Here is a 13556-nt window from a genome sequence, read left to right on the forward strand (position 1 = left end):
AGTAATCCACAGTGTTTTCTTTTTCCACCTTAAGGTGTTGTATGATTTTTCTCATCCCAGAGGCATTTCACAATGAAAATCCTATGTGTTCAGCAAAGCATAATAAACAATAAACATCAGGTGTTACACAAGTTTCCTAAATGTGGGTTTTTCATGTGATTGAATGGGCACTATGTTTATATTAAGCTAATTTGCAACGCATGCAGAATTTGAAACGGCAGTAGGCAAACTCTATAAGATGTATTTTTAGGGATTGGAGAGATTTCTCAATGCAAGGGACCTGGATTCAGTTCCCAGCATCCTCATAGATGCTCCCAACCATCTGTAACTTTAATTCAAGGACTTCTAATGCCTTCTTCTGGCCTCCATGGATTCCTACACACTTATGGTACACATTAAGTCATACAAGACACACTGGTACACATAAAAATAAAGTTTTAAGGGTATTGTATTGGTATATAATTACTGTAAAATATTTGACAAAGTGTATTAACTGTGTCTAGCTCTTGGAATTTGTTTTTTTTAAGACTTATTTCTATTGTTTTAATTATTTGTCTGTGTATTTCTGTGTGGGAATGTACATGGCCCACAGTGGCCAGAGGGTTCATATATCCGGTAGCTGGAATTACATGTGGTTGTGGAGCCATTAGCTGTGTGTGCTGAGAACCAAATTCAGAACCTCTGAGCAAGCTGTATTGATGTTTACAAAGTGGAGTCAGAGATAGGTTGATAAACGGTAGTTTATTGGGGAAAAGTACACACACAAGGGAGCCAGTGACCAGGCTTGCACCTGAGCAGGAGGGACCCAGAAAATGCTTCCTAGTCAGCTCAGCCAGGCAAAAGAGAGCTGCACTCCTTCTTAAACCCTTGTTATTGTAACCTGTGACCAGGCCCAAGAGGGCCTGGTCAGTGGTACCTCTTAATCAGGGTTTCTCCCTACAAAGCTGTATATGGACTTCACCATCTCTTCAGCCCCTAGCACTTGCTTTTGATGACATATGTAAATTGCCAAGTTCTGCAGGCACAGTTTTCCAATACCGTGTTATACTAGGGCATGGATCATCTTTACCCCCTCCATTCTAGAAAGTAGGATGTCTTTATTGTCCCCATTTTACAGAGGGCATGAAGACAAGAAAGTAGTCACTAGACCTCCCTTACCATCACCCTCAGGTGTTTTAAACACCGCAATCTGAGGTTTTAATCTCTGCATTCTTAAATAAAATAGAGGGGTGGGGACTGGTTTGGTTCTTACCTAGATGTTCTGTAGTGGCATTTAGCTTAAATCAACATGGTTGTCCTTAAATATTGATCATATGACAGCAGGGCTTCATTTTTTATGGTTACAGTTGAATGCACCATTTAGTTTTGCTGACAGTAATTGTGTGTACACAGGTTTTAAAAAGACAAAATAAGTGCTGTAGGAACTGATGCTGACCCATGCAAAAGGTTAGAGATGCTAATCTGTAGTTCCCTCAGCAACTGAGTGCAGGTTCATGAAAAGAAGTATTGTGGCCCAAACTAACCACCATACCCAGTCTTTTCCATGCTTGAGGGCCTGGGGTACCTACTGTAGGGAAATACTCTGCAAATTACCTCTGGCTGGTATATCTTTGTCGTCAGACATCATTTATGTGGCTGTTTCCCTGGTGCCACATAGGTGTGTGAGAAGGGGGTGCATCTTGCTGACATTTCAGTAGGACTTAAATTATTAATGTTTCTTAAATCAAAATGTCTTTAACCTGTAAGATCATTTTTTGCCTTACATCTGGCTTATAAATGATACTACTGACTCTCCACCCCCAACTCCCAATGGAGAGGCATCATTTAGGGAGTGCATGTTTACATTCAAAGTGCTGTTCTTAGGCAGGTTCAAGATGCTGTTAACCTTTGAGATGTATTATGTGCTGGTGCTTAAGAGAGATAGATGGCAAAGAAGTACGTATTAGAGCCTCTCAAAGCACAGGAGCATCAATCTTCAAGAACCCAGCTCCTCAGCACAGGTCATGCAGGATGCACGGGCATGTCTGCCACTCCTAGGATGCATGCCACAGCTAGAACAGCACGGTGCCCTCTGCTTCTGACTCTGCATTCTTAGGAGATGACAGGAAGGAGATGAAGTGAGAAGCTGTCTCTAGGAATGCTCTGCATTGTTTGTCCTGTTTATCATTTTGTTGACTGATGTGTCTGTTTATGGCTCAAGTGTGGGTGCGCGCGCAGGAACACACACACACACACACACACACACACACACACACACACACAGGAAATTGTCAGGCATGGCCATGTGCCTATCCCACCACTTGGAACGCAAGGGAATCCAGAATTTAATGTCATCCTTAACTACAAAGCAAATTTGAGGTCAGCCTGAACTATGAGAGCCTGTCTCAAATAAAATAAAATGTTATTTATTGTTGGGCTCCCTTTCCCAGTGTAGACAATACAATAAATTTCTAGTGAAACAAATGCTAAAGATAAAGAATAGAAATAAAACATATAAAAATAAAATTATACATACATATACCTAAATTATTTTTGTAATCATAGAAGTAGATTAATTAAGGTATACCTAATAGCTCCCTTTAGACAACCCTAGAATTGCTAGTGGGTATTTTGCTTCGATTAGCAAGATTTTTACATAGTCTGTTACTGTTGCCAGACAGTTCATTCAAGTTGAAATACACTTAGCCATCTGAACCATTGTATATGGAGATATGTTTATTTAGTTAAGAACATTGATAACAATCAGGCATGTTCATCATTATTCAAGTGGTCTCCAAGAGCCAAGTAAGGATTGATTAGTGAACTCCTTAATGAAAAGACATCAGGCAAGATGATAAACTCGGTGGCCTCTTGGATAGGTTGAATTTTACTTATTTATGTAAACAACATTTATTACACGTTTGTCTTTTGTAATACCAACATACTCAACAATATCTGTGACACAGTAGTGCATTTTCAAAGGCAGTGTGCAAGTACAAGGACTGTACACATGAATATATTTGCTCTTTCTTGTCTTAGGTCTTACTGTGCATCACTAAACAGATGAGAGCCTTTGTTACTTTGATCCTGTGAAAGGCACAAGATATTCAGTCAGTTGCTTAGGGTTGCTTTTTGGGAAACTTCCCTGGAGCAAGGATTTTAGGCTTGGAATTTTACCTACTAAATACTCATGTTGACAAGCCGATTTTGTAAGATCAGGACGGCTTTGGTATCAAAGTCTTTGGTAAGTAGTCATTAGCATCCCAACTGTTTTGGTCTTAAGTATTTTAGGTTGTAATGTCCAATTTAAAGATGTTCACTTAATAATATATCACAACACTGAAGTAATATAAGTACTATCCAAAACATACATTCAAAGAATGGTGTACAAATAGCAAGATAAACAAATTTACATCAATTATAGTTCGATTTTCTTCCCTATCCCAGGAGTGTCTGTAGAACTGGGACATACTGACTCTTGAGACCCTTGCTTATTCAGGAAGGTGTTCCTGTCTTACCAACGAAGGACTCCCTCTCTAGACATGGGTCCTCTTAACAGGGGCATAGTGCTTTTCAGTTTCCTTCTCCACCCAGCATACTTTTCTTTGTCACACTGTCTCTAGGATGAAGAGGGCACAGAAGAAGACAGCAGCCGAGTGGAGCCAGTTGGACACGCTGATACTGGCTTGGAGAATATGCCCAACTTCTCTCTTGAGTAAGTTCTTAGGATTTTGCCTCAATGTGTACTGTGTATGTGTAGTGTCATTACTGCAGCAAGTGTTCTAGAAGCATATGGCATGCAGAATGTTTGTGCTTGGGTAAAAGCTGTGCCTGCATTGCTTCATTTTCCTAGAGAACGTCGTTCTTGATATGGAATTTCATGTGTACCTGTCCTGGGTTTCATGCCTTGGCAAAAACTACTAAATAAGATTAACATAGTATTTAATGGAAAATGTCTGTCATGTTAACAGCTCTGTAAATAATATAACTGTTTCCGATTGCTTTATCTGTCTGTGTGTTGATCATTTGTTCAAATTTGCTATATTAAAAGGAAAAAATCATATTTATTTTATTCTAAATTGTAGGTGAATAATGTGTTCATTGGTCGTACACTCTCACACACATGTGTGCACATTTTAGTTGAAGAAACAGGGTCTGTGATGATACTTGATGGGATGATGAATGCCATAGTGTAGGAGTACAGAACATGATCTTTGACTTTTCGTACTTCACAGCTTTAGAGTTGTGTTGGATATTATCGTTTTTATGGTGCAGTCTTCTCTTAGTACCTCCCCCTGGTAGACAGGAGCGGTGAGACAGTCATACTGATCTTTTCTTGGTGAAGACAACACTATTTATAAACAATTTAGTGTTCCCTTGGTCTTCTAATGGAGGGTCTTCTAACAGTGGGGTCGAGCAGGCTCAGATAGGATGGGTTTACTGTATAAGTGGCCAGCACTTGTGATATTTGTTTTTAAAGAGATGATTAGGGCACCATCATTTTTTTTTAGTCAGAATCTAGAATAAAATAAAGCCATTCAAATTATGCTTTTCTTCATTGAAATGCCAATGTTCATATAGTATTAGCAGTTTAAAAACAGGATTTTATACAATGAAATGAAAAATGACTTATAATGTTACTTTAACATTTTATTGTATGGACAAATATGTTTGCTTGTTTAGAGAAGGGTCTCATTGGATAGCCTAGGTTGGTCTCAAACTTATAGCAGTCCTCCTGCCTCAGTTTCTTGGATTCTGTGATTGCAAGCATAAACTACACAGCTGACTTTTATTTTAATTAGTATATGTAACTAAACTTTATGTACATGATTCTGTTTTGATTTGTTGGCTATCTTTATCATTAATTGAAGTCTCTATGTAAGTGGGATAGTCATAGTATATATCTTATCACCAACTACACATATAAGAAAAATGTTCAAAAATTAGGTATTTTGTCTTGTATAAAAACTACATTGTGATCTTCATCAAATCCAATAGTAGTCACTTATGATTTTCCAAATTGCTTAAAATAGTTTTTTTAATTGAAATCCTATTTCCAAGTTGGAAAACTTGCAAAGAAATTTTTAAAAAGTGGTTTAAAAATATACCTTTTGTATATTATAATTTTCATTAATCTCAAGGCAATACTAATAATAAAGATTCATGGAAGTGGCTTTAGTAATACCAGTTTTTGGCCATCACACCAAGTTCAGTTGCTCAGAGGCAACTCAATGCTAGTCCACTGAATACATTTCATAATTTTAAAGACCAGCAACAAAACAGGCAAAGCATTTGGCTTTAGTGAGTACATTTGAGAGAATAAGTTTCAGAAACCCCTCAAAGTTCTTTGCAGCTTGGGAAATGGTGACTAGATCATCATAGTGAGTCATAAGGACATTAGCAGTCTCCTTGTGACAGTCAGCCTGGAGGCCCAAAAACTGACATTGGGTTATTGGGAGAATGGATGAAGTGACATGCATTGGAGCTCTTTGTTACTAAACCTGTGCTGTGTATTCACAGCAGCTATATTTAGCTAACCTTAGACTTCTCAAGTTAGATGTTTGGTTGGAGAGTGTTCATGAAGTCTAGATCTCCAAAGAATGAAGTCATGTTGCTCAGAAGACAATGGTCCAAGAGGACCACTTCTGTGCCCTTAATGCTGCTGTCTCTGATGATTGCTCCCTCCATGCCATCAGACTAGCATTCAGGTAGGTGTACTTCAGTGCTGCCTCCATCATCACACCTGTGTTCTTTAGTGTATACACGTATGCCTATCGCCTGGTGGGATTTTTGTTTGGTTCTCTTTTGTTGTGTGTATCTGTGTTTTGGCGGTTTTTGTTTTGTTTTGTTTCTGTTTTGGTTTGTTGACAGTCCATGTTCATGCTCCCTCATTCATCATTGTCTCACAGTGATATGGTAAAGCTCGTACAAGTCCCCAACGATGGAGGGCCTCTGGGAATCCATGTAGTGCCTTTCAGTGCTCGAGGCGGCAGGTAATGTATTTTGGAGGTTTTTAATTGATCATAATGTCCACTGTTTTGTTATTGTTGTTGTTGTTGTTGTTGACTTCCTACATGCATTATGGAAAGGTTTTCAATGGGGTCAGCTGCTGCTTCCTTTATACATATATGTCTACAGAGTGCACATAGCCTGATCAAGGAAGGATTCATATGTTCAGATTTTTTTTTAATGAATTCACCATTAGCATATACTACTGCTTCCTGGACTCTATCACAAGCTGACAACTCTGCCCGGATTACCAAAACCTGGGAGACCTTAAGCAATTATCCGGAAGAGAAATCGTAGAATAAAAATTACCTGGAGGCAGAGGCAGGTGGATCTCTGTGAATTTGAGGCCAGCCTGGCCTACAGAGCGAGTACCAGGACAGGCTCAAAAGCCACAGACAAACCGTATCAGGAAAAAAGAACAAAAACAAAAATTACCTGCATATTTAAGTGGGAATTTGTTTTAAGTTTGTATTTGTTAGCTCACTTCCTACAATTAGGTAAGATACTGATGGTTTTTGAAAAATTCCTTAGAAAGTTGGACAAGCTGACTTTAGTCTCCAAATGCTCACAGCACCAAATGTTACACTGTTATTTTCAAACTCATTACCTCAAAGAATATGATTCCTTAAAGTTTACAAATGTCAAATGAGTTTTCATGGTTCTCCCCCGCAACCATGGAGTAAGCGTTGTTTTGGATACTTTGCTCTATTTCAACAGTGTTGGCTAATTTTGGTGTGAGTGCTTACTTGTTGGGCAGGTGCGTTGGTCAGGTGGAGTGTTCCCTCTCCATCCTGAAGCTTAGCCCTTTGCATATGTGACTTCCCTTCTTTTTGTTCACTTTGTGATTACCTGGTGAAACATGTTTATGCCTTGTTTTTGAACTCCTAAGTCCTTTTTTTTTTTCTTTCATTCTTTTAGAAAATACAGAGTTTGGCTGGGGGCGGGGGATTTGGATTGGCAAGTAGCCCTATACCAGTGTCAGAGAACTGAGGGACTAGTAGTACCCCAATGACCAGAAAAGCAGAGCTGTGACAAGAAGTTAGAATTGCCTAAAGGAGCCTAACTGGTAACCAAAACCTAGACCAGTGACAGAGAACCTGGAACACAGATAAGAAAACCACACTTGACAATATAGACACAGAGCCACATCGGAGAACACACATCAGTGAGGAAAGCCTAGAGCAGACATTGTGAATTGAGGCTAGAGACTGAGGCTCTGCATGTAGAACAGTGAATTCCTAGACCAGTGACAGGGAACCAGCCACATGTGCTAAAACTATTGCCCTTCATGTTCTGGAAGTGGAATATGAATTAGCACATAGCCAAACGTGGGCTGTTCTAGTCTGTCTTTAAGCAGTTGTGCTTGCTGCTTTCCCATTAATTATGGTGACTTCAAGTCCAGATTTATACTGTTCGTTTGCTTAAAATAGTTTGTGGAAGCTGAAAGTTGAACTTATTAAAATTCCCTTGAAGTACCATGAATACAGTATAAAATTCACCTTTTTTTCCTCTTTTACTTTATACTCTAGCGAAACAATAAAATATCTTTAAAGAACTTTCAGTTAAATATTTTTATCAAAGATAACAGCTTTAGTTTCTTTTAAAGCTATTTAGAATTATATCAAAAGAAACTTGAAGTTGCATGGATCCTATCTTCCTAATATCGATGTATCTGAAACTTGTTGTGAGCTGTAACTCATCACAAATAAGATTATTGTGTATGTGCCAATATTTTTTTACCAGTATTTTTATTGCAAAACATGTTACTTTCTCTCTTGTATTACACATTTCCTACCTCACTGTTAAATGATGTTAGGAAAAAATGAACAGATGACAGCCTAAAGCAAAAGAAGAAAACAGAAATAAACCGCCAGTAGGGTGAATTCAGAAAAATATTGCAAAGCCTATCACAGTTGGTGGTTACCATGGTGTTGAATTTGGATGCACAAAGCCCATTCAAGTAAACAAACACGTTCTTCTGCAGAACTAGCAACTCTAGAGCTGAGTCATTTTTAATTCCTTGTAATTTGACTCTTAATGAGGAAAATTGTATACAGCTTTCCTGTATGAAGAACAAAGACTTTGATCTAGGAAAAGCAGACCCTTCATAAATCCTTCCGGCCATCACCAATTTTCTCATGGCAACAGCGTAGAAGTACTTGGTTCTCACTCAATTTGTGTGCTGGGTGTCTTAGTTAGGGTTTCTGTTGCTTCAGTGAAACAACATGACCTAAAAGGAAGTTGGGGAAGAAAGAATTTATTCACTTTACACTTCACATTACTGTTTATCACCAAAGGAAGTCAGGACAGGAATGCAAGCAGAGCAGGAACCTGGAAGCAGGAGCTGATGCAGAGGCCATGGAGGGGTGTTGCTTGCAGGCTTGTTCTCCATGGCTTGCTCAGCCTGCCTTTTGGTAGAACCCTGGAACTCCAGCCTGGGGATGGGACCATCCACAATGGGCTGGGCCCTCCTGCATTGATCACTAATTGAGAAAATGGCTTACCAGCTGGATCTTATAGGAACATTTTCTTAATCGAGGCTCTTTCATCTCTGATGATTGTAGCTTGTATCAAGTTGACATAAAACTAGCCAGAACACTGGGTCTACAGTCTTCTACGTGAATTTGATGCTTCTAGCTTTTTGGAGTTGGGTGGACATTGACAGAGATGGGTGTTGTTGCTTAGACTCAAAGTCCCATTTCCAGGAGGTTAGAGCCTCCAAAAACACTTGGGAATGCTGAGGAGGCCTCTCGTTGTGACGAGGATGGTGGATGCCAGGAAACAAAGGTTAATTGAACACTATATTTCACCATCACAAACCCTGAGAAAACGTTTTCTATGGTAAGGAAAGTGGACATCAGAAAATAAGGTGAACTAGGATTTGCAGTATAGGTGGAATGATAGCTAGGAAATCACAGCATTATAATTATGTGATAACTCTTGCTGTGGTTACATGGTGGGTGATCTGTGAGCTGGAGGAAAAGGAGTATCTGAATTTGAAAACTGAGGCTGACTGGTGATGAAGGGTGATTTTTAATGTGATGGTAGCTTATAAATAGAGCTGGGATTGCAGGCAGGCTGAGCAAAGCAATAGAGCAGAAAGGGATATGTGAGGTAGAGCTCATGAGGAAACCACATGTTCTTTAATGGGAACACGGTAGCACAAATATGCACATTGAAATCTCTAAGAATAGTCAGCATGAAAATTTACCCAGTCTTGAGCCGTCTCAAACTCAGAGACATACCTCATTGAGTAACTTTCCCAGAATATTTATTTTTATAGAAATGAAAGTATATAAAATCTTTGCTTTCTTGTTTAGTATTTCAGATCTAATTAGAAATGAGAATTATGCATGGAGAAGGGACATTCATTGACTCCTTCAGTTGTCATATGTAGTGAAGGATTACAGTAATTTAAATTTGTGAGGTTGGGTGGGAAAGAGGGTTATAGCCACTTGGATGTAGCAGCTTCATTTCTGACCTTGCCAGAACTGCTCCTTGGAAGGTTATTTTCTCTAGTAAGTTGAACATTGTGCCTTCATTGGCAGCATTAAGGATGACTCACCTCCCAACTGTGCCTTGGATGACTGACTCTAGACTAGATAGACACAGTGACAATAGGAAAGTCCACAGGATTATCTTCTCTATGATGCTGTGTTGGTCAAGTCTCTGTAGATGTTTCACAAAAATGGTGAGCTGATTACACTCAGAACTCCTTACCGTGTTCATCGCTTTGAAACACTTTCTCTTTACATCTGTCATTTCATTCCCCTGTCACTTGACAAACAATTTTAAGTCACAAATGCAAATACTTTTAAGACATTCATAACAAATAACTATGCATCATTTGGTGACATTAGGGTATTTTATATGTTCTTGTTACCTCCAAGAACCTTCCAGTGCCATTAGTTCAAAGCACTTGGTAAATAAAATTAAAAGCCAACTGTGGTAGCAGAGGTAGGATGATCTTAAGGTCAAGGCCAGCCTGGGCTTTGTGATAAGAACCTGTGAAATTTAACAATAAAATATAAGAGTAATGACATATCCTGACCAGGTCATTATTTCACATTTTTTTCTGAGATTTTTCCAACAATACAGAAATATGACTACCGTATAACCTTAGGTCAATACAAAGCAAGATACAAAATCATTTCCCAAACTAAGGGCCAAAGATATAAAATTGCCAGACTGTGTATTTGCTTTGATGGACTTGAGAAACATGTATATGAAGAGATACCATCCACATGCTGCAGGGATTCAAAAGACTTGAGACTATTAGATGTTGGCTGCTGTACAAGCCCCTGGAAAGCAACATATGCTTCTCCCATTCCTTGAAGGAAATAAGGGATATGTCTTGGAGATGTTGTTTTGGAAAGGTAGCAATTCTTGGAGGGTATTTTGAAGGAAGATGCTCACACATGTGTGCTTTGCTTGTTGGAGTCACGGTGCATCTAACGAGGATGCTGAAAAGGTTTTACCTGGCTCCAAAGTCTACCTCTATAGTACAGGTTCTGAATCTTTCCCAGTGTGCCTAACACATGCCCATAGCATAGCACAGCCTACTTCCAAGGGTCTGTCTTCTTTTATTGCTAAATATTTTCTTTTGTTCTACCTTTTCTTATGCAACTTGTAATTAGATGATTGTCAACTTTATTTAAGGAGATTTTTTTGTCATTATTTGTTATCATTATTTTATTTATTAAGATGTCAGGCCTTGAAGTGGTTTCTAAAGACAACATCTAGAAGTCCCCCTCCTAGAGGTGTGGACATCATAGATCAAACATGGAAGCAGCTGCTTACAATGATGTCTGGAAGCATTTGTTAATAAAATATAACCAGGGGCTAACAGCATGGCTCAGTAAGGAAAGTTGCCTACTGCTAACCTGAAACCTGAGTTCCATCGCTGGGTCCCATGTGTTGGAAAGAGACCTGACTCCACAGTGTTGCACTCTGACCTACAGAATTGCATTGTAGCATGTGCATGTATGTATACATAAATAAAATGCCATAGCAATTATTCTCTTACATAATTTCATGAAGAGACAATTTGGTGCTTAAGGGGTCTCTGCTCCCCTTGCAGAGACCAGTACTCTGTTCTCAGCACCCATGACAGCTCCAGCAATCTGACATCCTCCTGTGGGCAGAGCATGGTTTGTGGCCTGCAAGGGGCCTGCCATTGTGAGGTGCTCTCCCAGGAACCTGGGTTGAACCTGGCTCTGTCCTTTTTTTGTTTTGTTTTGTTTTGTTTTGTTTTTTTGTTTGTTTGTTTTTTGTTTTTTTGTTATTTCCAGACAGGGTTTCTCTGTGTAGCTTTGGAGCCTATCCTGGGACTCTGGAGACCAGGCTGGCCTCGAACTCACAGAGATCCACCTGCCTCTGCTCCCCAAGTGCTGGGATTAAAGGCATGTACCACCAATGCCCGGCCCTCTGTTCTTTTCATAGTTTTAGAAAACTTGTGTGTTTTGGCAACTGCAGTAGAATAATGTCTAATTCCTGCTTTGATTTAAAGAAACCCCCGCCCCATCTTTATCTGCTTCTTTGTCCAGTTCATGTACTGTGTTTTCAGTTGTACCATGCATCCGGCCTCACAGATGCTGGCAAGCCTTCTACCAGATTCTTTACAGGGATTCCTTTTTCATTAAAGCATTTTATTGTAAATATTCTTTGTATATGGTATTGTGTTACATAAAATCATTTTCATACTTGTTCAACATACTTGTATGTTGAACACGATCTCCTTTTTTCCAGGATTGTTATTTTAACTGAAATGCCTATAAAGTTTGAACTTTCCTTCTGTAGCTGTCCACTGTGGCCGTGGCCATGGCCATGGTTCTACATCATATAGAATTGTTAATTCCCACTTGTAACCCTTGGGGAGCTGACAAGGTCTTTTTGCCAGGAACCCCCTTCATACCCTGCCTCCACTGTCATGTTTGTACTGTGTCAGCATTTATTATTAAGATAAACTGTGATCACTCCCATAGAGCCGGATGGCAGTCGTGGGAGTGGAGATTATCAAAGCAAAACTCACACTTAACTCAGCCAATTTAAATGTCAATAAAACATTTGTTACTTATTTTCAGTTTTATCATTGGTTATAATTTATACTTAGAATTAAAATGTTAACATGTGCAACTGAGTTTGTTTGAATTAAGTGTATAATTAGGCTAATGAACCTTGTAAAAATGTAGTGGTGAATCCTTAATATAATCTGAGCAGTTAAATTTCTAATTATGCAACCAAAATCACACACAGCTTCCAGCAGCTTGCTTTCTGAGTTCTCTCCCCTCCTATTCCCGAGAGAGACTGTTCAGGAATTGTAAGGAAAGGACAGAGAGATGGGGGGAGAGGTAATTACCTATTTTTGTTTTGTTTTAAATAAATTATTCAGAATTGAGATTTGTACCTGTTAGGCATAGGACTTCCCTCCTTCCTTTCTCTTCCCCTCCCCCCTTCCCTCCCTCCTCTTTCTCCCCTTCCTCTCTTCCTCCTTCTTCTCTTCCTCCCTTCCTTTCTCTAAAATAAAAAGGGAAAAAAAGCATTACAGTAAACAGTGGAAGAAGAGTAGTTTTGAGAAGTATTTCACATTTCTTTGGCGAGCCTGCAACTGATTTAAGCTTTGCCCGAAGTTCACATGGGAGTCGGAGGTGAAGCAGGTCTGTTTCCACATCACCCAATCCTGCATCATTCCTTCGTAAATCTCCCCACCTCCATTCATAATGCCCCAGGTCTCTTCTTAACCTCATGGCTCAGTGCAGACAGCATGGGCACATCCGATTCTGGAACAACGCCCCCAGTAGCTAGCTTTGCTTCCCCCCCCCCCCCCCCGCGCTCCTTTGGATGGGTCATGGTTGCCCCTGAGGAATTCTGGCAATGGCTCCCAAGAAGGAAAGCATATCCCGTACCTTGACAGCCCATAGACCCTGGGTCCTTCTTAGCTCCTATAATTCTCCAATACAACAACATAGGTCTTTTCATTTCAAATTGCTCCAGGTGAGTTCTAGCTGATGAGCTCAGTTTATGAGATATATACCTAGCAGAGCATGGTGAGGAGAGGCAGATGCAGGCAGATCTTTGTGAATTCAAGGACACAGTGAAACCATGTAAATGAGAGACAGATACACACAGACACACACACACACAGAGAGAGAGAGAGTGAGAGAGAGAGAGAGAGAGAGAGAGAGAGAGAGAGAGAGAGAGCTACAGTGTGCTTCTCTTTTCACTGCAGCCTTGAGACAGCTTGGGGTCAGAAGTAGCAGGAGTATAAATGGGTTGTGTCTCTCACCCAATTGCTTCCAGGACAATGAGAATGCCTGGCACTTCAGCTTCCAGTGCATTGCCCATCAGAGCTCCTTTCCATTGTCCTGCAACTGTGGACAATTTCTTGGGAGGTGGGGTTTTTTTTTTTTAATCTTTCTCTCTCAAACCTTTTGTGTTCATCTTCATTCTATGAAGCAATAAGAAATGTTGCTGATTGTAGCACTTGACCTCTCCATCAGTTAGTTCATTCTTTGGAGATAGTGATTCCAGCATTGTGGATAAGCCGGTCACATCACCTTAGTCCAGGC

General features: G+C 39.8%; 1 protein-coding gene across 19 annotated transcripts in view; it reads left to right on the forward strand.

The window, feature by feature from the left end:
- Pard3 (par-3 family cell polarity regulator) overlaps positions 1–13556 on the forward strand; it is a 543701-nt gene that overhangs the window by 285821 nt on the left and 244324 nt on the right. For all 19 annotated transcript variants that reach the window (XM_027404768.2, XM_027404778.2, XM_027404773.2 and 16 more), the window contains 2 exons: positions 3603–3694; positions 5889–5972. In XM_027404768.2, coding sequence (XP_027260569.1) covers positions 3603–3694; positions 5889–5972 — 176 coding nt within the window. The remainder of the gene's footprint in view (positions 1–3602; positions 3695–5888; positions 5973–13556) is intronic.

The sequence above is a fragment of the Cricetulus griseus genome, chromosome 3, assembly GCF_003668045.3.
Source record: "Cricetulus griseus strain 17A/GY chromosome 3, alternate assembly CriGri-PICRH-1.0, whole genome shotgun sequence".
NCBI lineage: Eukaryota > Metazoa > Chordata > Mammalia > Rodentia > Cricetidae > Cricetulus > Cricetulus griseus.